Consider the following 27,588-nt stretch of genomic DNA (forward strand, 5'->3'; position numbering starts at 1 on the left):
TCATTTCAAACTACTGTGCAACATTTATTGAAATGGTGAAAGTACCTTCAGTGTTTGACAAGACAAACCACAGCTAATTCCTATATGACGTACAGTCCAAAACAGATGCAGAGTTTACAGGCTTCAAGTGGAAGGAAAGGTCACTGAGGGAATCTGTCACAAAGTGAAGTTTAGGAGAGATTTAAAGAGCTGAAAGGTACTTAGCAGGGCAAGAACACCTTTTAGAAGGTTGGCATTTACTTACTGCTCCAAATAATCTGTAATACTAAAACCCCTCACATGCTACTATTTCTGCAAAAATAATTTAATGAATTCTGTTCTATTTACTCTAAGGGGAGCCTGCTGAAAATAAAGGTTGCATGTTGAGAAGTTTAAATTCCTGTTTCCTTGGTAGATGTTAATCAAATCACATCACAGATGAAGAAGCATAATTGTGTAAAACTCGTAGCTAAACTGAGTCATGTGCATTAGATACGATGCATTCATGACTATACAGACTTCAGGAGTAATTTTTTTATTCTGGAGTGTACCAGTGGGCAAGCTGACCAGCTCTATTATCTCTCTTTTAGTCCTTTTTGTTTTCAATACTGGCTGTTGCTGGAAGCACGAGACTGGATTTGTCAACCTGTGTGCTGAGCCAGTTTGGCAGCTCGGTGTTTATAATCATTGCATGGGCACACAGAAAGGTTTCAGTCACTCTTTCCAGAATGCTCATCTAAAGCTGGCAGGCAGGAAACATGGCTCTGTAACTATTTAAAAACAAAAAATCCCTCTATAAATAATAGTTTCGTTATATAGTAATCCTTGGTTCTATTAAAAATACAATAGAGCAAACTTCTTTTAGTTGCTTACAAAGTAGGTGAGACCATGTCATTAAGGGCTTGCTCTGCTTCTGTTTTGATCAGAGGTATACTTAAACTGCTTGTAGATGTACTCAAGCATCTACCACTTACATGGCAGTGAGAGCCTAGATTACTGATATTTAATTGTTTGAGCCAGCCTTAATTAAAATCTAGTAAATTTGCATGGGCTGGGCTTGCATCTTATGGTGCTCAGGCGACATACTGCCTCACATGTGTGTCTTAGAATGAATTATTTGTACAATGTCTAGCAATGTATTATTTTTCCTGATACTGCCATCCCGTTAATCAGCTGGTGACACTTGAAGTGCCTAATGCTGATTCCTGCAAGTTATGAGCTAACACTTCAGCAGAACTGAGTGGATTTCAGAACTGTTAAACAAAACTAATTCGATGGCTGCACTATAAAAAGCTCAATTTGTTTTGAAATCCAAATAGATGTAAAGATTCCTCTAACGGGAGCTGAAATACCCTGAGGTGTGCCCATGTCATTTGGCAAGAAGTGCTTTTCCAAAAAGAACAAAGCATCTTAAATATGTTAAGATCACAAACGACATGTCTTGTTTTCAGCTGCAAGATGTAGATTTGGAAAGAAGCGGTGGGTTTGAAACCTAAGGGAACACAGCAGCAGTGCCTGGTGCAGCACATATTCCCCCTTTTCCAATGTGGTAAAATTATATGGTAATTAAAACCCATTCTCTACGACTCCCCTGTTCCCCAGATACACTTATTTCAGCACATTAATTTCTTTTTTTTCTATTTTCATTGTCTTTTCACCAGAAAAAAAAGGAGGCAGAGTAATAATGAAATCCTTCAGTCAAAAGACTTAGTTTGATGCAAATCCCCATTGGATGAAAATATCAAAACAGAACCCCATTCTTTTAGGCTTTTTGCAATAGGAGTTATTTTATATAAATAGCATAAAATTACACATCACTTTTATCAATCTTAATTTATATTAAATTTTAATATCCTTTTGATGCAGGAAAGTATTATACTTTAAAGACCCATCAAGTAGTGTAGTTAGCACCACACAGAAGCTTTTATTTGTACTGATAAAAAAATAGAACTTTAAATTTCAAGTTACGCAGCTTTGTTGGTGGGAACTCTTGTAAATACAGCTCCTGATTATTTTTATAGCACTATTACAACTATTTTTTACCCAATCCTTTATTTTTCTTTTAAACAGTCAGGAGAGCTCACAACTATGCTCTGAAAGCAGATAAACGAGGTATGGGACTGTGCCGCTAGACTTTTATTTATGCATCTGGCACTACACTATCTCTGCTCTCCTCTTGTAAAAAACATTGCTACATTTTGGTGAAAGAAGAGCCTTTTTTTTTTTTTCCTAATGAATGCACAGGTGCCCCAATACAGAGTTTCTGTTGACTTTTGCATCTTTACGTTGTGGCATCCTACCTTCTATGAAGGGGTATAGCTGAATTCACCAAAAAAGGCTGAAGAGCTTTGTTGACTTCTTCTAAAGTGTCAGAAGAACAGAACAGGTAAAAATGGTGTGAGATAGAGAAGAAAAAGAACAAGACACTCAAAAGGTTTGGAGAAGATTGTAAGATTAGACTATTAAATACCAGAACTAGTGCAGCTGTCCAAAACACAAACAAGATGCAACTAATTTAGGAACCATCAAGTATCCTTGTTGTGTTATTTTTGTAAGTTTGGGAATTTCCATCTACTTCATGAAAATAACTTCTATTTATTCATTTTAACCATGTTTAATTGAACCTTAACTTTTGCTATATACCAGGCTCTTTGTTTGAAGAAGTCTATGAATTCCCACAAGAGTTTTCAATTCCACGTTTTACAAATCCCAGTCTCCTATGCAGTAAGTATTTCACAACATGCAAGAATCGATGTTGTAGGATAGCAAGTTAGTAATTTATACTTTCAGTAACCTAAAAGCAGTAAGCTAGCAGAGTTATTTCAAAAACTGTCATATACCTGGTAGTAGATGATAATAAAGACAATCCAATGTCTGTGTGATGGATTAGCTCCTAAGATGTGATTTCTGTCCAAATCTCTACCACTTTTACAAAAATATGCTTTATCCTTCTCGCCCATTTCCTCTCCTGCATCTCAGTAGGTAGCTGAGTTGAAATTCTGTAATCAAAACCTGTGAAGATGGTATCTAGATCTGTTTCTCCAAATGGAACCATGCAGCTAAGTTCATTCCAGGACAAAGCCTTATTGTAGTAAAGTGATGACCACATCATCATCTTTTCCTTGCCAAAGCATTTCACCTTCAAAATGAACCAGACCATGTTTTCTGGCTCTTAACAAGATTCCCACTACTTTATTGGAAATAGTCACATATGTTTCAAACAGCTGCCCAAATGTCACACTCACGTGTCCATCTTCTCCCACCTCTCCAGTTCTTCTGATGATCAGGCATAGCTCTTCTACTTCTTTACCTACATGTGAGTGAGCATCTTTCCCTCTCTGCTCTGTCCGAGACCCTTCAGGGGGTCTCCCATAGGTAGGATCTCCTCTGTGAGTATGCGCAGGTTTAGGCGCAAGCCTGTCATCGCTGCTGAACGGATTCTTCCTCTGATACTCAATGTGATCCTCCGCCCAGGTCTGCCAACTTTTCCTCAGGTCACCCACTGTACCGGTAGCTTTAGCACTTTGCCCTTGATCTCCTTCCATTTCTTGAAAATGTTTTATGGCACTCAAGGAGGAAACGAATCAGTGACTGGCTGTAACTATGGTTTCTGTGTGCACGGTCAGCTGTGAAGGAAAAACAACAAACCAGCCAGATATTTTTTGGAAGAGTTTTGCCCGAGTGAGAGGCAAGGCTACTGAAAAAGATGTTAAAAAGCTGAAGATTTTAAGTCCACTCATAACTCTACAGCAATGAATAAAGTAGAAGTGATTCAGCGTAAATTCAGAGGTAATGTAGGAGCACAGGGCATTAAGTTATGCTTACAAGTTCACACACACGGTGCTCCACCGGTCCCGCAGTTACCGATCAAACCCCGCAGCCTCCGTGCAACACAAACATAGCGCAGTACTCACTCTTCTTGCAATGACGCCTTTCCAAGAACTTTATCCTGGTACCCGGCAGCCCCGCGGACTTCCTAAACAATCTGATGCAGTGCTGGCTGAGCTGGGGAGAGAGCAAACCATTCGCCGAGCGGCAGCAGCGGCACACCAACCCATGCACGGGGGTGGGAAGCCTTTCTCCTGCCGGAACGCTGATTAAAGGTGGACAAATTCACGCCGTGCCGACAAGGTTCCCTCAGACTGTGGAAGTTACTATGCACAGAAAATATTATCTGGAGCCGATACTCCAATACATGGTGGGAGCAGGGGGATTTTCCTCATCAGGCACTGCAAGGAGAAGTGAAAATCCAGTTAGCGAGCGCGTCGCTGTCTGCAGGACCCTATTTAGTGAAGAAGACAAAGGCAGAATAGATTGTTCTCCCTTAAAAGGCTGTGCTGCACAGCCATGTCTGCCGGCTACAGCCCGCGGGCAGGCAGAGGTGCAAGTGCCTCACCTCTCCCGGTACACGGGCTGCCCACCACCTGTGGCATTCCATGGGCTTAGATTATGGACTATCTGTGCAGGACGTGGTTGTTCTGACGAATTAGGGGCAGACTTTTATATACCTACAGAGATCTCAATGTGCTATGTCTTTGCTGGGTCGTTTCGTCCACCTGTTGAAAAATGCAAACCGGAGTTTCCAGGTAGCACATAAGTAGAGTTGATATTTTCACGGACATCTGAAGTTAAAACACAGGATTAGAGCTGGATTTTCTACGGGGAAATGGATAGAAATGCAAATTCTGAACAGTTCAACAACTGAATTATATATCAGGTATTTCTGTATTTTGAAAAGATTGTTGTTTTAAAAGTAAGATTTCATGGACATTTGCCCACATACATATGTTGGTGATGTTGCACATGAACCCATGAGCAGGGACAGGGTTCCTGAAATTCCCCAGCAGAACCTGCAGGTCAGTCAAAAAACACTTGTGTTGCCTCTGGGTCTGGAAGAGTGCACGGGGTGAGCAACATGATCCCTGCAGAAGGGAATTGGGAATAATAAGCAACAGCACACATGAAATAATGGCTTTTCATTCATGGTCTCTCACTTTTAAGTTGAAACTCGTGATTGTTGTATGATCCCGCTGTTGTATTTTTTGTGAGAGGAAGGTGGTTAATTCTAGCTTCCTGCATAAATTTCAAGTTGAGTAATTATACTTTGTGTATATAAAACTCCCCTGAAGGCTAAAAAAAGGGTAATTTTTCTTCCTTTCCCTCCCTAAAAGAGTTACGTAATGTTTTTAAAATGACTCCCCACATCCACACTAACAAACTGCTTGATTCTCTTCAGTGGCATTACAGGAATGTATGTTCCATTTCCAAACACAGCATCTGAAAAGCATTTTGTTTTTATGTCAGAATCAAATACTCTGTAAATCTTACTTAGTAATGCACATTCACTTTCAAACTAAATTGAGCAACATGTATACACTGCCAGAGATTTTGCATGGATCCTCAAGCCAAGAGCAAGAAAAAACCAGGGCTTTTCTTAATGTCTTCTGTAGGAAACAGTATCAGTGAAAAACAGATATTCACCTTGTGAGAACAGACAGCAGTGCCCTGAAGGTAAAGCAGTGCAGATGAAGCAAGCAAAAGCCAGTTTCAAAGAGATTATGCTTAAAAATAATACCAACAACCCCATCTAAGGAGTTTCTAAAAGGGAAGCAGTACAGCTAAGAAATTTAAACTGAGATGGATTGGAAAAACAAAAGCAGACTTCTTCCACTAAAGCTCTCTCAATAATTCCAAGATTTTATAAGCAATCTCAGGCTCACAGGGTTTGTCAGCAGTTCAGCAATGTGTTTATTGCTGGGTCTCAGCACTCAACTACGAAGTGAACAAGCCAGATCCACATCTACCTCTTTTCTTTCTCCTCTAGGAAAGCTCATGTTTAGCTGCCAGGTCACCTTAGATTGCTTTCTTGTCAATCATCAGGACTAAAGCTTCACTGTAACCTCAGTTTTGATTACTGCAGGAAGGGATAACTGGAGAAGCTGCAGGATGAGATTATGGAGATGCATAAAGAAGGTGTCCCGTGCAGTGCTTGCAGGTCATGAGCAAAATCTTAGCCATTTAGAAAAAGAAAGCTGTTCAAAAGAAACACAGAACGTGAGTTCAGTGCTGACCTGCCCTGGTCCTAATAAACAGCTTACCAAAATCTGGATAAGGCAAACCTTTCAGATCAACACAACAGAGAGATCAGTGACTACGGGATTACAGTTATCAAGACTAGATATTAAAATAAAATATAATCTGCAAGACAAACCCCTTTTTGCCCCTCTGCTGGACCGTCACACCTCTGCTCCTCTCCTGGGAACGTGTTTCTCTACCTGCTGCGACACCCACGCCGCCGGCGCTGACCTCCTTCCCACGGAAAAACGAACGCGACTCCTTTGGCACCTGTTAATTCTTAATGTTATTGAATGCTCCAGATCCTTAAGTGTGGCCGGGAGAGGCCGCAGCGCGCTCCTGCCAGTGAAACACCCCTGAGAGTGTCCCCAGTGTACATGGAGTTATTTATAAGCCATACGCAGGCACTGCTGTACTGACACGTGGCGTGCGTGATAAATTAGCACACCCAAAGTAAAACTACAAGGAGAATGACGAGGAGATGAAATGAGCAGTAATTCCTGAAGAGTTCGCGCAGCCCCGTACCCCGCTCTCGGCGCTGCACGGGCTGCAGGGGTCTCTCCGCCACACGCCCTTTCCCGGGCTCCTCCCGCCCGGCGGCGCATGCGGGAGGCGGGGGATGGCCGGACATGGCGCTGGCGGCCCCGGCGCTTCGGCGCTATCTGCTGCTGCTGGCGCAGGAGCACCTTGAGTTCCGCCTGCCGGTGAGCACTGTGCGGGGCTGGGATCGCGGCCAGGACAAGGGCCAGGGGCAGTGACCGGGCGAGGCGCTGCCCTCCCCTCCCCTCTCCTCCGGGGCGCTCCTGGGCAGCGCGGCCGCGGGTGTGCCCGGGGGAGCTGGACCCCGGCGGGGATCACCTCTCTCGGGGAGAGCCGGGAGCGAGGAGCGCCCGGCGCCCCTTCCCTCTCCGGTCCCCGCGTCCTGTGCGAAGGGATCCCCAGGCATGAGGTTCCCTCTTCTGCCCCAGGCTCATGGAGAGCCTCCGCGTGGTGGCTTTAGGGCAGCATCTTCCTTGCCACTCGCTTTTCCAGAGCCTCTGGCGCTAGGAGAGGTTCCCAGCAGAGTACTTGGGGCTCTATGAGAGAAGTGGAAGCTGGGGTTACAAAAGTGCTTTCAAGTTTTTGGCTTTGGTGACTTTAAAGTTTGTTTAAGTTATATGTCAGCTCCCGCCAGTGTGCCCTGAGTGCAGGGATGGCTGGTGCTGCCCTGGGCACGCAGGAGGTGCCCTCCCGATGCCCTCTGCCCAGGGAGGTGTGGAGTCACCGTCCGTGCAGGTGTTCCAGGAAAGACTGGATGTGGCACTCAGTGCCGTGGTCTGGTTCACAGGGTGGTGTTCGCTCATCGGTTGGACTCGATGATTGCAGAGATGTTTTCCAGCCAAACTGAGCCTGTGATTCTCTGTCCCACGTGTTTATGGAGATGTGTGAGGCCAGGAGGGTTGCAGGTATCTTGGTCTTCAGCAGTAAGATTTGGGGAGCAGCTGGGATGGGGCTTCTCTGAAGTCCTAGGGCCTGTGTCATGACCGGGATGGAGCAGAGATATCCAAGGCCTTGGTAGTGTCCTGGTTGTGAGGCTCCCTCACACCGGCAGCACTGAGGGCTGCTTGCTTTTGGCTTGTGATCCTGAGTGTTTGTTTCCATGCAGTTTGTAAAGTTGAATTGTGATTATTTTTTTTTCCCATAATAACTTACAGAGTTGCCATACACTTTAAGAACTTTTGATACCCTAAGGGCTCTTCTAGGCACCGTTTAGAAGAGCTAATAATATCCAGGATAGTATGTTATTGTTTAAAATAGTGCTGAAATGCAGAGTTATTCTGTTAGAATTGGTAGCTCATCATTATGCATGTTACAAAATGTTTAGGGTGTCTTGAATAATTTATTTTCCTTGTTTTCATTAGGTTTTTTTCTGTGCATTGCTTTTTACTATTTGCTTTGTGGGACTGGAACCTGAATTTATGTATTTATTATGATCAACCCCATTTTTCTTTAGGAAAGGTCATCAGATAAAAAGAAGATGATACATATGTAACATAGAAAGTTCTTCTTTTTAATACCAAGGTTTTGGTGACACTTGGTTGATATAGCTGCTGAAGAAAGCAGAGCCATTTCCCTTTTCTTGTATTGTGGTGACTGCTCAGCTTGTTTGATTTTGTGATGAGCTGTGTTAGGGACGTGATTTGTCAAAAACTTTATGAAACAAGCAAGGACAGATTTTTTAGCCAGATGATCTGCTGATCCTGGCCCTGGGTCAGTGTTACTAGTGAAACATCACTTTTATGTGAATTAGTCTGGAAAATATATTAAGAAGAGAGTGGGTAATATTGTAAGAGGAGTATTGTTGTGAGAGTGTAGGATTGAACAGTAAAGATTCTGATGAAGGAGAAAATGCGAAACAGTGGGATTTGATTGCTGACATTTGCCAATGAATTCAGAGAAAGTTGTTTTTATAGCAGGAAAGTCTTAATTTTCAGTCCATGAACAGTATATACAATCTGAATTTACTTGTGAACTTCTGCCCTATCCTCCATCTGCACTAGAATTTGTGTTATGCTGCCCTTTCTTTTCCTCTTTTTTTTTCTTTCTTTATTAGTTAATGATTATAAAGCCTGACTTTTATATTTTCACTTTAGGAAATAACATCATTGCTCTCCCTTTGTGGTGGACAGTTCAGTGGCGAGCAGGAAATTCATGTAAATGTAAGTTGGGACCAAATATTTTACTTGAGTGTATGTATGGTATGCAAGTATGTTCTTCACAGTATTTTTGTTAAATGTAGGTAGCTGAATAAATATTGAAGTTTCTTAGGAAAATCAGGAATCTTCCCAAAAATTAGGAATTCTCAATTTCAGTAAAGACTCAGAACTGAAAAAAAGATGCACATGATGCACCTCAGGATGTCTTCACTTACCAGCATGAAAAGAAGCAGTGCCATCTGCTGGGAGGCTCTCCTTGCTTTTTAGGATAGCTAAATCGTGAAAACACTCAACAGCAGTTTGGAATTGGTGTTTGCCTCAAAATCAGTGAGACAGATGAGGAGTGCAGCTAGGAAGCTGTATGATTCTGGTCTCAGTGCTTGGTCAGAGAATGTTATTGGGATTTAGTTACTGCTTGTGTGTAACAAGGTGTTTTCAGTCTTTAGAGGATGAATAATCAAGAGAAGTGCAAACAATATTTTACCAAGTCAAAATTATGTTGGAAAAATTAAATACATAACAGAATTTCTCAGACATTCAAGCTGAGTAAATAGTTTTGTCTCAAATAAATTATTTTATCCCCATGTTCTGTGTATGATTAAAGTTAGCGTATTTATTTTTTATTAATTTTTTTGATCTTTAGTATGCATGTTCTGTTTTTATAGAACAGAGTTGTGTAGTTGTGTAATTCATGTGACATCCTCCAGCTAGGTATTTGCATCATTTACGTTCTCTTGATTGCAGTCTCCATTCTGGATTCTCAATATTCCTTCAGAAGAGATGGCAAGGGGTCTAATGAAGCGGACAGTATGTGCCAAGTAAGAGATGAAAAAGCTTATAAATAATAACATAAGCTGTGGAATTTTGTTCTGTTATAGTTTAACAAATATTAATTTTATATGGAGTCATAAAATAAAGAGTCTCTGATTCCCTCTAGAATTGAGAAGATGTTACTGGAGCCTGTAGGACTCTTGTAGGTCAGATTGCATGGCATGCCTGTGCTCTTTACTCAGTGTATGATCAATTCAGGGTCTCAAAATGGTGTTCTTCACTCCAGAGACAGTACTTGTAGCATCACTCATGTTTTATGTGCCGTGAATAATGTTGAGTTAGTGGCTTGTTCTAAAATATGTATGGAATTAAAAGGTAAAACCAGTGATATGTAAAAACTGACAATCACTTTTGGAAGGGAAAGGTTGTGCCACCCTCCCTTATTGCTGGCATCTGAGCCTTCAGCTCAGACTGCTGCAGCAGAGGTCCCTTCTGGGAAATTCAAGAGCACAGGAATATGCTGGAGAGTGATTGTTCATCTTTTTGAGGTGTCTGAATAACATGCTTTCCAGTGAGGCACGTGAGAGAGGCCTTGAGGTATGGTTCAGGATGAGAAGCAGCATAGGTATGTTATGTCTCTCTGACCGTACTAAATTTCTGGTGTTTGTGCTGTGTTCTTCAGAGCTTGGGCCCCTCTGCAGAGTGATGCATAGTCCCTGTTGAGTGCTTATTGTGTCAGGTATTCAGTTTTACCTAAAATGACTTGGACTCTCCTCTCTTGCCTAAAGAATGGAGCAGTGCACATCAAAAAGCAGCTGTAGGCAACTATGGAAGTAAAGTATGACAAAACAGCTTGCAGATGTTCTGCACACTGTGCTCTCTCAGCTAATGTATGCTGATTTTATGTAGGAAGCATAACTAGCCCATGGCTTGTTTTTCTGGCCTACTGCTGGTTGTAGGGAGTGTTAGTTTTAGAATAAGATCCCTGGAGCACCTCCATTGCACTGCTAATCAATATGAAAAGCTCTGAAACTTTTGGTACATGTTACCAAACAAAGAAAAGCATCAGTGAAACATCAGCCTAGAATTAAAAATAAGCCTGTCCTTGTTACAAACAAAAATTAAAACATTTGTCAAGAATTAAATGCCACACTTTTAACACTTCATGAAGTAAAGCCTAAATATGTTGGTTAAGAAGGTTAAAAGGAGTAAGTATCTGTAAGGCATTTTCCCTGCTGTGTGACTGCACTCTCAAAAACTTTGTAATTTCAGGTCTATATTTGAACTGTGGGGCCATGGAAGATCTGCAGGGGAGCTCTATGCATCTTTGAAGAACTATCCAGCAGACAAGATGGTATGCATATAAAGAATCTGGATAATGTGGTTCCGTAAGCCCACTGAATAGCACTGCATCTGTACTAATGAAAATGTCTTTGCCTTTTTTTTTCAGCTTCCGTATCTACAGTCAGACTCTACTTACAAAATACATATTCATACATTTAATAAAACACTGACCCAAGCACAGAAAATAAAAAAGATTGATGTAAGTAGATGGTTAAGAAATGTTTGTTTAGTTTAATTTATTCATGTTGCTCCTATTCCATGCTATCAGTGCATTTAAGTTTGGGTTTCTTGAAGATCTTAAGGAAGTTTATGGCTTATGTCTTATCAGGTCTAAATGAGATCTTTGTGTCTGAATTAACATTCCCTCAGAATTCACGACTTTTTTTTTTTTTCCCCCTCTTAACTGATTCTGTAGGGCATCTACAAAGCCAAACAAATATCACTGCTGATTTCAGCCCAGTATGCTAGGGAAACTGAAGCTTATTGCTCAAAAATATAAGATTCAAATGGCTAGAGTTAAGTGCTAGATTTCTGGAAAATCTGTTACTTATCTCCTTATTAGGCTTTTATTGTTGAATGTGGAACAAGTGACTTCAGCTGCAAGCTGTGGACTGTGTGCTGATCTCCTGTTCTGTCATCATGCTCTTGTCTGCACTTGTGCTCTCCTCCTAACTATATCTGTATTTTAATTAGAAAATTTTTCCAAATTACCGTTTATTTCTGCTCTTCCACATTCTATTTTGGCAGCTATTTATTCAATTTATTTCATTTACAGAGACTGAAATTATCTGTATTAGTAGTAGATGTTCTTCCCTGATTGTTCAGTTTTGGTGTAAAAGAAATAATGCTGAGTATGTAAATTGTTGTAGCTGCACGTCACTGAAATTTCACATCCCGTTGTTCTTATAGCTTGAAAATTGCATAATTAATATGCACAGTTAATTTCTTCTAAAGTTTAGTTCTGTTCAATTAATAAAAAGTGTATGGTCCTGATTTCTAATCCTTAATCATTTGAGCTATTTTTATTTACAAGAAAGGCATTTCAAAAATCCAGAGAAAATTGAATGTACTTTTTAATACTAATATACCATTTCTCACAATTGAAACTGTGGTTTGGTTTTTTGCTGTTTTTTTGTTTGGTAGGTTTTTTGTTTTTGGTTTTTTTTTCTTGTAGGGGAAGGTACCTATTTAAAAAATTGACCCTGTGTTTTTTTTACTCTGTTTCTCTTTATTGTATAGGCCCTTGAATTTCTTCCATTCAAAGGAAAAGTAAATTTAAAGAATCCAGAACACATCTTTTGGATTTTGGAAGATTATGGAATGAACCCAAATGATGTTCCAGAAGAGCCCATTCATCTATATTTTGGTAGATGGGTGAGTATGCTTATTTCAGTTCTTATAAGTTTGTGCTTTCAGGAGAGTGTCCTTCAGTTTAAATGTAAAAAAATGTTTTGACATTTAATAGAAGCAGAAAAATACAATTGTCTGAATCTGTCACTGCGTAGTGCTCTGATGCTTTATGCTCTCAGGAGTCCTTACTGTGACTAGGAAAAAGTGTCTTTACTGAACAATTTAGAGGTGGAAAAAAATGAAGTTGTAGCAGGTTCAGTTTGTAACTGGGCGGAAACACCAATTTAGTGTAGTGGTTTGGTCCAAAATACTTACTACTGTTTACCTTCTGTGAGATAAGAATTAGGAGAAAGCAAAGCAGGCACAAAACTTGAAAGAATATAAAGAAGTTTATTAACAGACCTAAAAGAAGGAAAAATAAAATAAAATCAGACCACACCTTCAGAACTCTTCTCCTCCCCCCACCTTTCCCCCTGCTCCCAGGAAAGGAGGAGGGCCTCTATTCTTAGAGATGAAGATGCTCCCAGAGATGGGTGAAGAAAACTTTTGTTTCTGAACAGCTCAACCTTAAAATGGTACCCCAGTAGCTCAAGATTAGACCCTCAAAAGCAGTTGTGAGGAAAGCTGCAAGTCAGGGGAAGGGACTCTCACATGCGAGCAGAGAACCCACCTGGGTGGCTGTCTCACTGTGATACTGAAGCCACGAGAGAACTTCTTGTGGAAATGTCTCCATAGCATGAGCAAGAGAGACTCCTCTCCCTAAGTGAACTGAACAAGGTTATTATGGAAGTGGTAAATGGACTGGACATCTCAAGGGTTGTCTTTTTACATTGTCAGTGGGAGAAGGGAGAAAGGTGGGAGGAGGAGAAGAGTTCTGAAGGTGTGATCTGATTTTATTTTTTTTTCCTTCTTTTAGGTCTGTTAATAAACTTCTTTATATTCTTTCAAGTTTTGTGCCTGCTTTGCTTTCTCCTAATTCTTACCTCACAGAAGGTGAATAGTAATAAGTATTTTGGACCAAACCACTACAGAAGTTGTATCTGGCAACACACTTTTATCTTGCCACCCACTGAGAGAACTCAGCACAGCGGTGAGACTGCACAGCTAGGGTGGTGTGTTACATTTTTTTGGACACAGCTGCAGCTGAAACCACCTGTTTGAAACACATAGAAAGATGTACAGAGCTGTAGATGGCTAGTGGGCCTGCTGAGTGGCATCAGCCTCACTGGAGCATTCTCTAAGTGCTTCAAGTGATCCTGACAGGCACCTCCGTGGAAAAGTGCAGACTGATCCCTGAGGCTTTGGACATCAGTGGGTCCAGCCCACAGGCAGATACCTGCCTGAGGGAACACTGACAGTGCAGAAAGAACCAAGTACAAAAACACTCTGAAGCCTGTCATCTGTGGTCTTTGCTACAAATGTTCTTGCCTGTTGGCCATAAGCACTCTAAACCTGCTGCATTATTAGGATATCCTGAGGAAATTTGATCTTGTCTTTCATGTTTTTGTGAGGAAAAAGTGGCTTCTCAAAGGATATCTCCCAGAATGACACTAGCCACTGATGGGAATATGTGCTTGCAGTGTCCTGGGTCAAGGGCAGCTGGAAGGAGGGAGAACCACTGCAGAGGTTGTACAGCTGTGGTCAGTGGCTTGTGTACAGGGAAGTTAGAGATTCAAGTGATCTGTTAGGGCCTGTGAATATTCTCCATGCATGTGATTAATGTGCAAGCACCCTGGGTTGTGGCAATGCTGCAGAACATTGCAGCTGTTGTCACATCTGTGCTGAATTCCCCAAGTGTTTAAAAATGAGTAAACCAACCTGAAAAAAATAGGCAAGTGTATCTTGTTAACCCAGTAAGACTGATGCTGAGCAGAGGTGGGGGGTAGGTAAGTGTTGGATAGTATTTGAACGTGTTTTGTTCCAGATTGCTTTGGTCTTCTCCAGCATACTTTGGAAGTCTGGTGTAAAAATGTTAGCATTTGGTATTTTTTTGCTTTTCCCTTAAATTCTGATCTGTCAACGCTATCCTAAATTTAGATTTTGAGTGGGACAGAAATGCCAGTGAAGAAATTCTGTATGACCTTAAACATGTGTGTGTATGCACACGTGTTAACGTGCATTTCTAATCCTCATATTTTTGAAATCCTTTTAACTCTGAATTGCCAGGAATTATTTTTCAGATTCTTAGAATAATAGCAAAGTTACTCTAATTGTTAACTTCTTTGAAAGAATTTTCCCTCTAAAATGTTTATATATTTTTAACCTGTGTCTTGAAGAATTTACCTAGATGTTGATCCAAGAGATCTGTTGCTTGGAAAGAAGTCTGTCATATTTTTTCAGATGTCAAAAACAAGGTGATGTGGTCTTGGATGGTGTCACTTAAGGCAAGTCTGCTAGTGTGTCTGTTTATATCTTGTATCCAGGACCTGACAGGGATTTTAAATGTTCCAACAGATTGCAGATGGCCAAAGAGAACTCATTGAATCCTACAGTGTAAAGAAGAGACACTTTATTGGGAATACGAGCATGGATGCCTGCCTGTCTTTCATCATGGCAAACCACGCCAGAGTAAAACCCAACGATGTTGTATATGATCCATTTGTTGGAACAGGTATATATATTTTTTTCAACTGGTGGGAAAAATTGGAAGATTGTGTTAGTGCTTGCACCACTCTTTTACCTGGTGCCATGGTTTCTGGTGCTCAGCTGATATTTGAGATGATACCAAAGGCAAAATGGTGTTTATAAAATAGATGGTTTGTTAACCTGAAAGGGATTTTGGGGGAAGGAGACCAACTTCCAAAGATGTAAGTAGTTTATTTTGCACTTCTAAAAAGTCTGTCTTCACTGTTGTATTTTATGCCACATGGCTTAAACACCAATCCATGTGTGTCATGGACTGCTTAAGATCAAAGTGACCGAGAATTGGAATTTGGCTCAAGCACTTCCTGCAGTCACTTTCAGGATATTAGGAAGAGCAGCGTTTTGGAGCTGGCTCTTTAGGGGAATGCTCAGGGCAGTTGTGGTCTTGTAACAAATATAGCAACAGTGAGGTCATAGCATTCTTTGAGGAGCACTTTGTTGCTCCGTTACAGCCCATCTTCAGGATAGTATTGCTCATACAAGGTATCCTTCCCCAGCTGAACTTTTCTTACCTTAGCCAGGAGGGGGAGCTTTTATTCCACTTATTGCTGTGCATGGCACAGAAGTACTTTTTGCCTCAGGGAAACTTGCTGTACATGAAATAGCTGATCTGTTGTGTCAGATTGTGCCATATAATTATACCAGAGTATATTGTGTTAAGATACCTATAGTAGTTTCTTCAAAAAGATAACAAAGGCTGTGTTTCTGACCTGGATTTTAGAATCCTAGAATAGAATCATAGAATATCCTGAGTCAGAAAAGACCCACAAGGATCATTGGAGTCCAGCTCCTGTCTGTGCAGAGGACACCCCAAGAGTCACCCCTCCCTTGCCTGGCAGGCAACGCTGTCCCTGATGCATACCAGGGCATAGTTGGCCCTCCTGGCTGCCAGGGAACTGCTGACTCGTGTTCAACTTGCTGAACTTTAATCAAGGTGACCACATGTGAGAAGCATAGATTTAAAAATACTTACACTAATGGTAAAATGAAGAAAACTCTCTGCAGAAATCACTTCAGAGAAGTTAGGCAGAGAGAAGACAACACTAGTAGGGTCACTAGTAGGATAAATTCTTATTAGCATGTGTTTTCTCTGTGCCATAGAAAACAGAGCATGGATATAATATTTTCAGTAACCGAAGGGTTTGGTGAGCTCAGGTTTTGTCTTAGATTTTTGTTCATATATGACCTGATTTTTTTCATATGTAATAATATCTTACAAAATCTTCTCCTCTTCCTTGTGCTTGTCCTTTGAAAGGTTCAGGAAATTCCTGTACTTATCTCTGAGCAGTTGGTTTCTTTTTGGTGTTTATGGCTTTTTGACTTATTGTAAAAATCTGCTAACTTAAATAATGAAAAAAAATCTGAGAGCATTCTTTCTCTTGGGAGCCAAAATTGAAGAAAAATAGAAAGGGCAAAGACAGAAGAAGAAAAATCGTATAGAAATGGTGAAGCTATAGAAATTCAAAAGAAATGTTGTGTTTCAGTTCAAAAGGTAGCATATTCAAAGTTCTACCCAAATTGCCTAGTGGTTTGAATGACAATTTTAAGGTTTTTTTCCCTCTAGATATTTGTAATATAAAGGCTAGAGATTAAAGGGGACACTGGAGATACTGGGTGGCATGCCATTTGTCAGTAGAGTGTATTTAGGACTAAATAACAGCGGCTTTTGCACTTCTGTTGAGTAAACCCCAGGAATTTCAGTTGTCTCCTGAGGACCTTTAGAAGATTTTCAGGATTGTCAGTGCAACAGTGCCCTGTCACTGGAGTTTCTGGGAACTGGTTTGGAGTTGAGAGTGATGCAGTGATTTTAAGCTGATGAGTTTGGAAAAACATATATTCAGGATCTGAGGAGCATTTTGAAGAACTGCAGTTCAGATTTCCTTATCAGTGCAGCTTTGTTACCTGGCTGGGTTTCTGCCTGGTTTTTTACACTGAAAAAGTAAATAATACCAAATCAGAATAGCCTTGCAAAATGGTTCTTGCTTGTTGGAAACAAACTATTTTTTGCTGCCTAAGCCAAATCATAAGTCTCTCACATTAGTGTAAGAGTGGACAATTGACATTTGTCCTTGGAATATAAAGTGCTCTTTGACCAGGCTGGCTTTTAGGAGACTTGATTCCCCTTATTATTGTCGAGCAGAATTGGAATGGCCAAGATTGTGTTTTTAACTTCCATAAACTGTTTAGATATTCTTTGCTCAGTGTTGGGCAGAATGAGGCCTGGAAGCTTCTGGAAAACAAATCAAGTCTTTTACCTAAATATTTTGTGCTTCCTCCTAGACAGTCAGTTCAGGTTATCTCAGAAATGTCATTGATAGTGCCTTTGGAGGATACTTGTGGTACTGCGTAGTTGCAAATGACAGGATTGTTTTTCCTTTGAGATCCTGGAGGACCAGCCTTCATCCGTGCTGAAGAGGTGGAAGAATAGTGTAAGATAGAAGGGCATGAAGTTCTGTGCCACCATCATTCTGCTAAAAGTCACCAGGGACAGAGTGATTCCCTGATTAACCCTTTATATGCATCTGTTTCATGTACTGATCAAAGGGCTGGCCATATGAGAGTATTTAAGTATTCATGCACCTTCTGTGTGAACACAATTGAACTAGTACAAGCTGAGATATATTAAAAGCTGTAAATTAATGATTTCCAAGCTTCTTTTTTATCCTGTGATTAAAAATATTCTTAGATGGGCAAAGGACTTTCTTCTTACTTTTTTTATAGGACTGGGTGGTATGCCATACTTGGGGTCAGGGCTAGCTAAATTTGTCTTGACCCTCTGGATGTACTGCCCATCTGTTCTGAGGGATTGCAACCAAGAAGGGAAATGGGTGATTCCTTTGGGGTGAGTAACCTTGTTTTTCCCTGATCCATTTCACAAGAAAAAGCAGAGGAATTTTAAAAGTTCTTTTGTTCTTGCTCACCTTTGGTTTTGGTAGAGTTTGTTACCACATGGTGTAGAAGTTTTCTGGTGCACACAGGGAACATTAGGGATTTGCTGGTGCTGAGTGTGTGGCTCAGGACAGTGCAGCCACCTGAGATGCTTCTTTCCATGCTCCTGGTGAATGGGAGAACTGGTGTCACCTCCCCAGGCAGCTTGCACACTGTCAGCCCTTCATCCCGCAACAGTCATCCCCTTTATTTAGCAGGACTGTTGACATCAGTGGGGTTCACAGCCTTGTTCTCAGTTGCTGTTCTTTTCTAAACCATTCTGGTAGCCACAGACCTCTTTATTAATAACTTGACCACACAGGTATCTGGTCATCTTGTGCAGTCTGTCCATTGTTTCATTTGGAAGCTGTTAAAGAAGTAATGTCATTTACTCTTTTCTATGGGCTGTTCAGCTATTGTCAGTTTCAAGGGGAAATCACACTTTTTTGGTAGGGTGTTTTTTTCTTTTTTAATTAGGAAGGTGGGTTGCAATAGCAGTGATGAAAAAAATGGGTTTATTACAGAATAAGTACACTGGTAAAACTACTGACAAAATAGGCAGCATACTCACAGAAAAATGCATTTGTGTGTAGTTTTCACACTTCAAAACAGATTTTTTTTATATTTATGTTTACATTGGAGATGTTGACATTTGTAAGGCTCTTGACCATTGTTTCTTACAACAGGGGAATAGCCACCTTACACAAGTTTGATTTTTAGACACAGTTAAAGAAACTGTCTTTGAGAACAGACATAGTAGGACTGCCATTTGTTTGGTGATGGTTTTTCAAATTGTTTGGCAACAATTTGAAATTCTGCTCCTTGCAAAGTAGAATCAAAAGTTTTGGTTTGTGTAATGATTAAAGGATCTTACTGCTTTAAAATACAGAAAACCATAAACAAAACTCCTGGACAGTTTCCAGAGATAAGGAGTGACATAGGGCATATTAAGATAAGGAAAATCATGTATAGCAAACAAAGGACTTAGTGTTATTATGTCTGATTATAATTACATAGTGATTCTAACTGGTTGATAGTTCTACTTCTGTTTTTAGTGTTTGTTTTGGTTTTTTTTCCTTGGGTCTAGTGTGCTGCTGGTGTAGACTCCTGAAGTTCCTAAGGAAAAAATCCTAATATGTTTATGACAGAAGTTTATACTTTTCCTCTTTTCTCCCCTGTATAGGTGGCCTTCTAATCTCCTCAGCACATTTTGGGGCATACGTGTGTGGTACTGATATAGATTACAACACAATCCATGGATTAGGTATGTTACGTGTTTCCAAGGCACTGAAATCTTACTCTCTGGAATTTAAGAATACTGATGGTAGAGGATGATACTTAGCGGATTTTAAAGCAACATTAATCTTCACAGGATTTCTTTGGGCATACTTACTTTTATTCACCAATTTACATACATCCTAGTTAAGATATTATCTTATTTTTAAGCAGGAAATATTTTTGAAAAATAATAATGAAAACCAAAACAATGTTCCAAATAATAATTACCACAGCTGTGTGCTCTTTTAACCTGTGATGTGGGAAGAAGCTCTTCATAACCTAACCCAGGAACCCTAATCCTGTTCTTACTTCTCTGAAAATATGCAAATTATATTTGACCTAGTGGACAGAATTGTGTCTGGTGGATGGAGAGAGCACCTTGCAAACCAGCATTTTTGTCAATGTGTTCTTTGACACCCTATGCAGATCATGCAGGAGAACTTTTCTCATGTGTTTTAGTTTTTCTTTACTACTTGAGAAGTTTATTGCAAGTACTTTTGACAGGTTATTTTGGTGACATTTAATTATTTTAATTTAAATGGTAGAGTATATGAAAGCTTTTCTTAGATAATAGTTTCTTGTTGAGTATGCTTTTTTTTTTTTTTCCCTTTCCATTCCCCTTCCCCTCCCAGGCAAGGCAAGCAGAAAGAACCAGAAATGGAGAGGGCCAGATGAAAATATCAGAGCTAATCTCCGACAGTATGGTTTGGAGAAATACTACCTCGATGCACTCGTTGCTGATTCCTCAAGACCGATATGGAGAGAAGGGATGTTGTTTGATGCAATCATTACTGACCGTGAGTTTGTTACTGCCTTTTGCTGCCCAGTAACAGTGACTAAAACATTATTGCCTGTGTACATTGATTAAATGTCTGGACGAGTGCTCAGGCCTGCAGCTTCTACCTTTCCAGCGATGACTGTTGGGAGCATCACTGTGGAAATTGGATCTGCATTTGACGTCTGCATTTATTTTAGGGATAGGTATAAATGTGTAACAAATCTGGCAATGGTACTTTCTTCCATGGAGAGAATGTTATGTTCACCAGCAGAAATCAACATGGCTGAAAATCATCCTTAGAAGAAGTCTCCTTCAGTAAAAGCGTAACATGATTGATGCATAGAGGCTTCTTACCAGAATGGTCTGTATTGCTGTTGGCAGCACATTGGACTCTGCCATGCATCTCTGGTGGACTTCTGGAGACTTGTGTTAAGTGCTTAATGTGATGCTTCCAAAGAGAAATTTTGGTGTGTTTCCAATACACCTAACTACTGGGAGCAGGAGCAGTTAGAAAGGATCCTCTGGTCTTTTAGAAACCTCCGTACTGAACACCATTTGTCGTGTATGAGAGGGAAAAGAAACCAAGAGAACAAATGAAAGACGTTGGTACAGCAGTTTCTGATCACAGGTGCTGGCTTTTACAATGACACATTTGTATTAATTAGGAATAGGAAGTGTGACTTTTCTCTGTGTGTTGCTTGCTAATTTTTATTTGGCCTGCTTGGCAGCAAGACAGTGTAGAATTTTAATATGGACTTAGAACTGAGTGTGAAACAATTTGTAAAACTTCTGCAATGGTTACATTGGTGCTTCCATGATGCTGAAACAAGTCTCACAAACTCAGATGTTTTGAACATGAAATAAGTATGTTATGCTATTAGAAATGTGCAAAAAATGTATGAGAAATGGCGTCCTCTTGTTCTTCTTATGTGTGAGAATTGCCATTTGTGTAATGTGATGACAAGAAATTCCAATATACTTAATTTAATTTTGAAAAAGGTTAGTTAAGTGCTATAGGGGACATATTTGTGTCTGTCAGCAAAAAAGGATGGGATTATTTACCACATACCAGTTGGAAATCTAAGGAATATCTTTTAACCAACAACACAACATTGTCCTTTGTTATGTAGCAAACATGTAGGCTGCTAGAAGCTCTTACAGCTGAAGGGATATCTTTGAAACAGTTTAAAAATAACTTTTTGGAGCAAGAAACTTTCAGTAGATCTTGAAACTTCCCTTACTGACTTTAACTTTGTAAAAACTTTCCTTTTTTTTTTTTTTTTAACTTTGTACAAGCCATAGTTTGTGCACTGTTATGTATGTATGGTGTAATTCTATGTTATTTAGACAAAGGGTGAGGTTCTCATCTCTGCATCTTTTGCTTTTGCTTTGTCTAGCACCATACGGTATCAGAGAAGCTCCTCGCAGAATGGGATCACAAAAGGAAACATTTAAGTCAGTTGAAAGAAGGTAGGGAAGCTGTCTCGTCTGTTGTAGAATATAAATGTCTTAATGGAAACCCAGTTGCAGTTTTAGAATATTTATTACTTCTTGGTTGGCTGTCAGCAGTTAAAAAATGGTGGCAATTATAATTAAAGAAGGAAACCCCTTTTTGTTCTGTTTGCAAAATCACTATGTCACTTCCTGAAATCTTCTCGGTTTTGTTCTCCCTCCTTATCCTTCGTGCATGTTCAGATTTTGAATCCTATTTCTCACCTCTGTGAGCCACCATTACTTTGTATTTCCTATTCTCAGAAAGTTCTCTTTGGTCCCTTCAGGCTGCAAAATCAGTCTGAGATACCTGTAATTTTACCTTAACCTTTTTTCTTTTGCATTTTCCGCTGCTCCTTTCTCTTCAGCGATATCACATGGCTTCTCCACTGCCTGGTCTTCCCTGCCTTCTGACTTTTGCCGTAATTTCTTTAGAAAGATGCTGTGCAAAATAACTATTGCCAACATACCTGTGATTCTTTAGACTCATCTTTAATACATGTGGAAGTCAAAGAGACAGTTACAGGGGCACTTGAGAAGTTGTATTCCTCACAGTAGAAGTTGTGCTCTGGGATTGTCCTAGGTAGCTTTGCAAAGCTCTGATAGTGCTTTTGTGGTTTAGTGTTTTTCTTTTTTAATTACTATTATTAAAAATTTAGGTTTTACCTGTGCTCTTGTGTTCACTTACACTTGTACATTTTTTGTGTAGCACAGAAAATCACTTCTTCGTTTCATCCAGTTACCATCTAAGTGACATCTTTTTTGACCTCTTGAAGTTTGCGGCAGAGCATCTGGTGATGGGAGGAAGATTGGTTTACTGGCTGCCCATATACAGGCCTGAGTATGTACTGTTGATTTCTGATGTGTTGTGTGTCAGAATGGATGATGCTTTCCTTTGGGACACAGGACAGCTGGAGCTTCCATAGTACCAGCACTGAAGAGTAATGCCCAGACCTCATATTTTAAAACTTTATATGGGGAAAATCACATTTTGTAACGAAACTTTTGAGTGGAGATAATTCTTGACTGTTACCAAACAGAAAATGCCTTTGTCTGTCATTGCAAATGCATGTTCAGTGGGTTGAGGTTTAAGCTTAAAAAGTTAAACTGTCAAGGTGCAGATAGATTTCTAAGACAGTAGAAGCAAGGCTAGTATTAGTACATGTTTCTGCTAGAGTAATTGATAGAGGTGTGTAAAAATCATCCCTGGTTCTTTGGGGTTTGGTGCTACTGATTTAGCTTTCTGCTGAGAAACAAAAGTCAAGTGACCAAGAGATGGCAGTGAGAGGAAGGAAGCATCCAGGAGCAGCCCTGTTAGGGACGAGAGAGGCCAGCAGAGACTGTGGGATCCTGTCTGCTCAGTAGTGCAGCCTGGGATCAGAACTGAGTTTATAAGGAAAAACAGCTGTTTGCATGCCTTATTTCAGCATCTCTTAGATTAGGTGTGAGGGGGTTTTTTGTTTTGTTTTTGTAAAAAGTGTTCACTGTCAAGTGAGAAGTTGATGTACAGTAGCTGTTCCAAAGTGGCTTCCAGATACAGATGTGCTCTGAAGGTAGTTTCTACAGTGTCATGTATTTCTATGTACAGTCAAACCATACTGATATATAAAGTGGTGGTTGTCCCTGGTTTCACCATGGAAATGGCTTGTGATAGTCCTATATACCACATGCTGTTTTGAAAATTTGGAAATCAAAAGGAGCCATTTCTGTTACATGCTTCTGTAACAGGAGAGTGCACTTAGTAGTTTGCATTTTTAGTAAATAATAGAATTGGTATCATCGGCCTTTTTTCTTGTAAGACAATTCACAGACAAAGCAGTGAATGCCACTTGAAAGTACTATAGCTAATTTTCATGTCAATAAAATCTGTTTAAAATTACTGAACTTATTTTGTTCTTCAGGATACCAGAGTATTTCTGTCTGCTCATTGAACTTTGGTAAAAGCATGCTTCCTCACTACAGCAGTGTAAAGTGTTTCACTTCAGATAACTAGGGAACTGCACATTGGGGATCAGTTTCAGCTGCTGTTTTGAGGAGGTCTAGTTGACTTGCCTCTTATAAAGTGAATTTGTACATCCTACTATGAATTGAAATACTGAAGTTGCTAGAATTGGCATAGAATAGTAGGTTAGTCAGTTTATTTTCAGCTGTAGTAATGAACATGGGGCATTAAAGCAAGTAAGTGGGGGGAAGAGAAGATACTTTCTGCTAACATGTTGCATTATCAAATATCCCTCGGCAACACCTGCCTTCAGTTTCATTTTTTCAGATCTTTGTATATTACCTTAAATTAAAGCCGAAACTGTATTGAATTGAATGTTTGTTAAAACCACTGCTTCTGTATTTCTTACTTGTTTCTGAGTTTTACCTGAAAGAATGTAGGAATACATTCATTAATGCTAACAGAAAAGGCTTTTTAACAAAGTGATAATGATCTCTCCCTTTTCAAGATAGCATCTCACTCCACAGTTTATTCTTTCAATCAGACATTGAAATCATTGTTGAGTCCAAATTCTTGTAATTCCATTAAAGTCAGCCTTCTATACGATTATGGAGAGAAACTTTTAAAATGTTGTGGCAGAGTGCCTACCTTTGTAAGAGAAAGAGACAGTTTGGTGGTACTAGATGCATCAGAAGTCTTGTGTAATAGAAAAAGCAGTTGAGAATTGATTTCATTCTCCATTCTCAAAAGCATGTTCTGACTTCACCTAGCAGAAGCAGATACTTGTTTCTACATGAGAAGTGACTGAAAGGTAGTTTTGTGGTCTGGAAATATTGGAGCAAAGCAAAGAGGCAGTACTGTTTGAGTTTTTTCTTATTTGCAGATCTGTATTTGGTATTGAGTGACTTGTTTAACAGTTCACTGTTATCTTAAGAAATGCCAAGTTTTCCACCAGCACCTAGATGGATCCTATTTTAAGCTGTTACATTGACTTCTCTTTTTTCCCAGACCAACACCTTTACTTTCATTCAGAACATCCACCTCTTTACAGGAAAAATGTAAAGCTCCTCCTCTGTACCTTTAAACTTCAAGTCATAGGTGTTAAGTTGTTCAGTTCTGCGTTTCAGTGTCTGACTTCTGTTGACCCCCGAACATTGGAGAATCATAGGAGCAGGTGTTTTGTACAAAATCATAGTCCCTAACAGTACCAGAACCCATTTTCTGTGTTATCTTTTAGTAACTATTACATGAAAGCTTATTACAAGATCTAAGAATAAATGACTGATTTATGTTTCAGTATATAGGAAGGATGTCTCGTTGCATATTTATCATACTAGCTAGGTCAATACTTCTTGCTGCTGTAGTCCCATGCAAAGCTCTTAAATCTTTAAATTTCTCTTTCAGCATTTGGAGAAATAGAAGGATTAAAAGCAATCTAGAGAAAGCATTTTTTGTATAGAAAATAGTATGCTTATGAGGTGGAGCATTTAAAACACTGTAACTCTTGCTTCTTTAGATAGCAGCAATGTTGGCTTATAATTAAATCCTATCTGATATTAAATGACAGTGGATTTTTTTTTTTTTTGCCATTAGAAAAAGTAATTATAATGAGATAAATTTGTAACACCAAATTTTGGAGTTCAGGAATGTCACTGTCTATTAAGAGCTGACTTAATAAGATTTGAAATTAAAGTGCAGTGATCTTCTTTTAGGGAGCCAGAGTAAAGTCTCTTATTCCTGCAACTTCATATATGTTGACTGTGGAATATGTTTCTAAAATCACAGCTCTGACTGGATAAGTTATTATTCCTGGCTGGCTGAGATATTTTCTACTTGAAATTATACAGGCAGGCCCGTGTGTGCATACATTAACATAATTTAAATACATGTAGAAAATGGGGGGGAGTGTCTCTTTACTGTGAGGTTGTAATTTATTCTACACACTGCATGTCAAGATGATTGGAATATATGATGTCAAAACTCTGGAGCACCAATATCTGTATTTATTTAATCAGGTACATAACAACTTTCTACTGCGGGCCTTTTTGTAAAGAGTCTGTAAGAATTTTGTTTCAGATGCTAGTCTTGCACTTCATGAGCCTAAAGCACCGTGAATGTTTATTTCTTCCAGATATACAGAAGAGATCATTCCCCGCCATCCGTGCCTGAAACTTATTAGCAACTGCGAGCAGATGCTTTCCAGCCACACATCAAGGCGCCTCATAACCATGGAAAAGGTGAAAGAATTCAAGGTAAGCTTGAATTCTTGATTATATTGTGTAAAAAAGTACCTGTTGTGTCCGTGACAAGTTCGTGCTATTCAGCATTGATCCTTGTTTCTGTCACGCTTTGGTTTTTATGATCAGAGTTAGAGCTTTTGTAAAATTGAGTAGTGATTTAAGGGACTGTTCTGGTTTTGGTTTTTTCTTTTTTGTTCTCAGTTTTTGGTAAGCTCTTCATCCCGAAAAAGCCCCTTGATATTGTGAAAAAGATCTTTAAACTTAGGGGTACTTGTGAATCCCATCCACAGAGGCTTTACCTTAATGCCCAAGTTTCCATTGCTTTCAAAGCATATCTCGATCCCCAAGTAAATACTAAATGTGTTTGTGGGTCTTGCAGTACAGGTAAACCTTACTAAATTCTGTTATTTCACCTTTGGAGTGGTACATTTTAGCTTTTGAAGTAATATTGAAATTGTAACAAGTACAGCAGAGCACACTGGCTCTGTTTTCTGTTTGTTTGGTGACACACTAAGGCATTGGAACCAGGGAATATTGCATTCAGCTCTCCTTTCCACTCTTGCTGCTTCTCTCACTTAATACTGTTAAAAGAGATGCTAAACACATGAGAGACAAATTCTTAATGAAAATGCATGGAGTGAGCAAGCGTTCTTAGTACACTCCTTGTCAGCTGGAGGAGCTGTTTCAGATGGCAGGAGATACAGTCAGACTGCTGTGTCTGTGTGGCGCTTGCACTAATGACTCAGCAGGGTTTCAGTGCTGTGTTCGTAATGCTCATGGTGACTGCAGTTCTCAAGCTGCACCTGAACTTCTGTAAACACTCTGTGTGGAGTTCAGCCTCAGAGCTGCCAACTTCATCAGTAGCAAACCAGGAGGGTAAATGATGAAAGTTCTTGACGTGTGTCTCAGGGTGTTCAGGGAGGTTTTTGACAGCAGTTTTATTGCTACCAGTGCTGTAGGTTAACATATTCTAACCTAAAAAATATATCCACCCTCCTGCAAATAGACTTTCGTTATTTGTTACTCTCCTTTTGTGCATCACCTGTTCTTCAGTACATGGTTTGACAGGTTCATGTCTGGAAATGTTTAGCTCTGAGCACCTGAGACTTGTTGGCAGGCTTGCTGCTTAGATAAGACTGTGCAAGTGCTTACATTCAGTATTCCAGATGTCTGTTAGATAATTAAAAGATACCAGAACCCATGTATGTTTTCTGATGATGCAAAACTTGTCTAGAGAACAAAATGCATGTTGAATCCTTGGCTACTGACTGCTTGGTTTAGGACTTTGTTTTGGTGTCTGAGATTTCCCTACACCAGTGTCCCTTACCTGGAACATGTTTTTTCCTGTCTTAATATCCTGAGCAACCTTTGAATTGGATACTTGTGACTCACCAGATATGATCATAAAATTCAATAGTTAGAGTTTTGTATGCTTTTCTTTTTCCTAAACGAAAGAGTGAATTTTTATGGATATGCCAAACATTGATGTTTCCAGACAGTTCCTGTCTGCTTTACTGAACCGGTTTGTAACAGGCCCTCAAGTGCCTTTTAATTCAGCTTAGTGCAGCACTTGCAAGTGGCTGAGAAATGTTACAAATCATGTTACTGTTATTATGCAGCTCTTCGGTTTCCCCAGTGTTTGCCACCAATAAGGAATTGCAGATTTCACAGCAAATTTTGATTTCACTATTAACACTTCAAATAAACTCTTAACTGGAAATTAATTCGGTCAGTTGGTGAAATTGGTGGTGCAATTTGATTGGAATTGTTTGTAATGAAAAGGAGATCAAAGTGAAGGCAAAAAGTGAGTATGTCTAGGTGAAGTATTGATCTATCATGAGAAATCATAAGCATGAAGATCATATGTTGAATTAAAAACCTCGCAAAAGTGGTATATAACTCCCTGTCTTGTAAGTATCCAGTCTGTTTTTTTTAAGTTTACAGTGAAATTGTGCCAACTGGAAAAGGTTTCTTCCTGAACTCAGTGTTGATATGAATAGGCTTTTCCAGCATGTGCACAATATGAGCAGAGGAGTTATTTGGTTTTTAGCATTTAAGGTTTGTTTTTTTTAA

At 39.7% G+C, this 27,588-nt stretch overlaps 1 protein-coding gene and 1 long non-coding RNA gene across 7 annotated transcripts in view; one reads left to right on the forward strand and one right to left on the reverse strand.

Annotated features, from left to right (window-relative positions):
• On the reverse strand, positions 1–6,626 carry LOC125322484. Of its 6 annotated transcripts, none has more exons than XR_007202022.1 (3): positions 6,255–6,626; positions 3,894–4,901; positions 1–3,605 (listed from the first exon to the last, which is right to left on the reverse strand). It is a non-coding gene; the product is annotated as an uncharacterized LOC125322484 (long non-coding RNA). The 6 variants fall into 6 exon arrangements; XR_007202026.1 differs by having other exon boundaries at positions 3,894–4,601; positions 6,255–6,623; XR_007202023.1 differs by having other exon boundaries at positions 3,894–4,601; positions 6,191–6,623.
• Positions 6,611–27,588, forward strand: part of TRMT11 (tRNA methyltransferase 11 homolog) — a 25,311-nt gene continuing 4,333 nt past the window's right edge. The window contains exons 1-12 of the mRNA XM_048296224.1: positions 6,611–6,758; positions 8,688–8,753; positions 9,495–9,568; positions 10,794–10,875; positions 10,972–11,064; positions 12,105–12,239; positions 14,670–14,826; positions 18,970–19,050; positions 19,697–19,861; positions 21,240–21,312; positions 22,043–22,174; positions 25,407–25,527. Of these exons, the coding sequence (XP_048152181.1) occupies positions 6,684–6,758; positions 8,688–8,753; positions 9,495–9,568; positions 10,794–10,875; positions 10,972–11,064; positions 12,105–12,239; positions 14,670–14,826; positions 18,970–19,050; positions 19,697–19,861; positions 21,240–21,312; positions 22,043–22,174; positions 25,407–25,527 (1,254 nt within the window). The 5' untranslated portion in view covers positions 6,611–6,683. The remainder of the gene's footprint in view (positions 6,759–8,687; positions 8,754–9,494; positions 9,569–10,793; positions 10,876–10,971; positions 11,065–12,104; positions 12,240–14,669; positions 14,827–18,969; positions 19,051–19,696; positions 19,862–21,239; positions 21,313–22,042; positions 22,175–25,406; positions 25,528–27,588) is intronic.

Source organism: Corvus hawaiiensis, chromosome 3, assembly GCF_020740725.1.
Source record: "Corvus hawaiiensis isolate bCorHaw1 chromosome 3, bCorHaw1.pri.cur, whole genome shotgun sequence".
Taxonomy (NCBI): domain Eukaryota; kingdom Metazoa; phylum Chordata; class Aves; order Passeriformes; family Corvidae; genus Corvus; species Corvus hawaiiensis.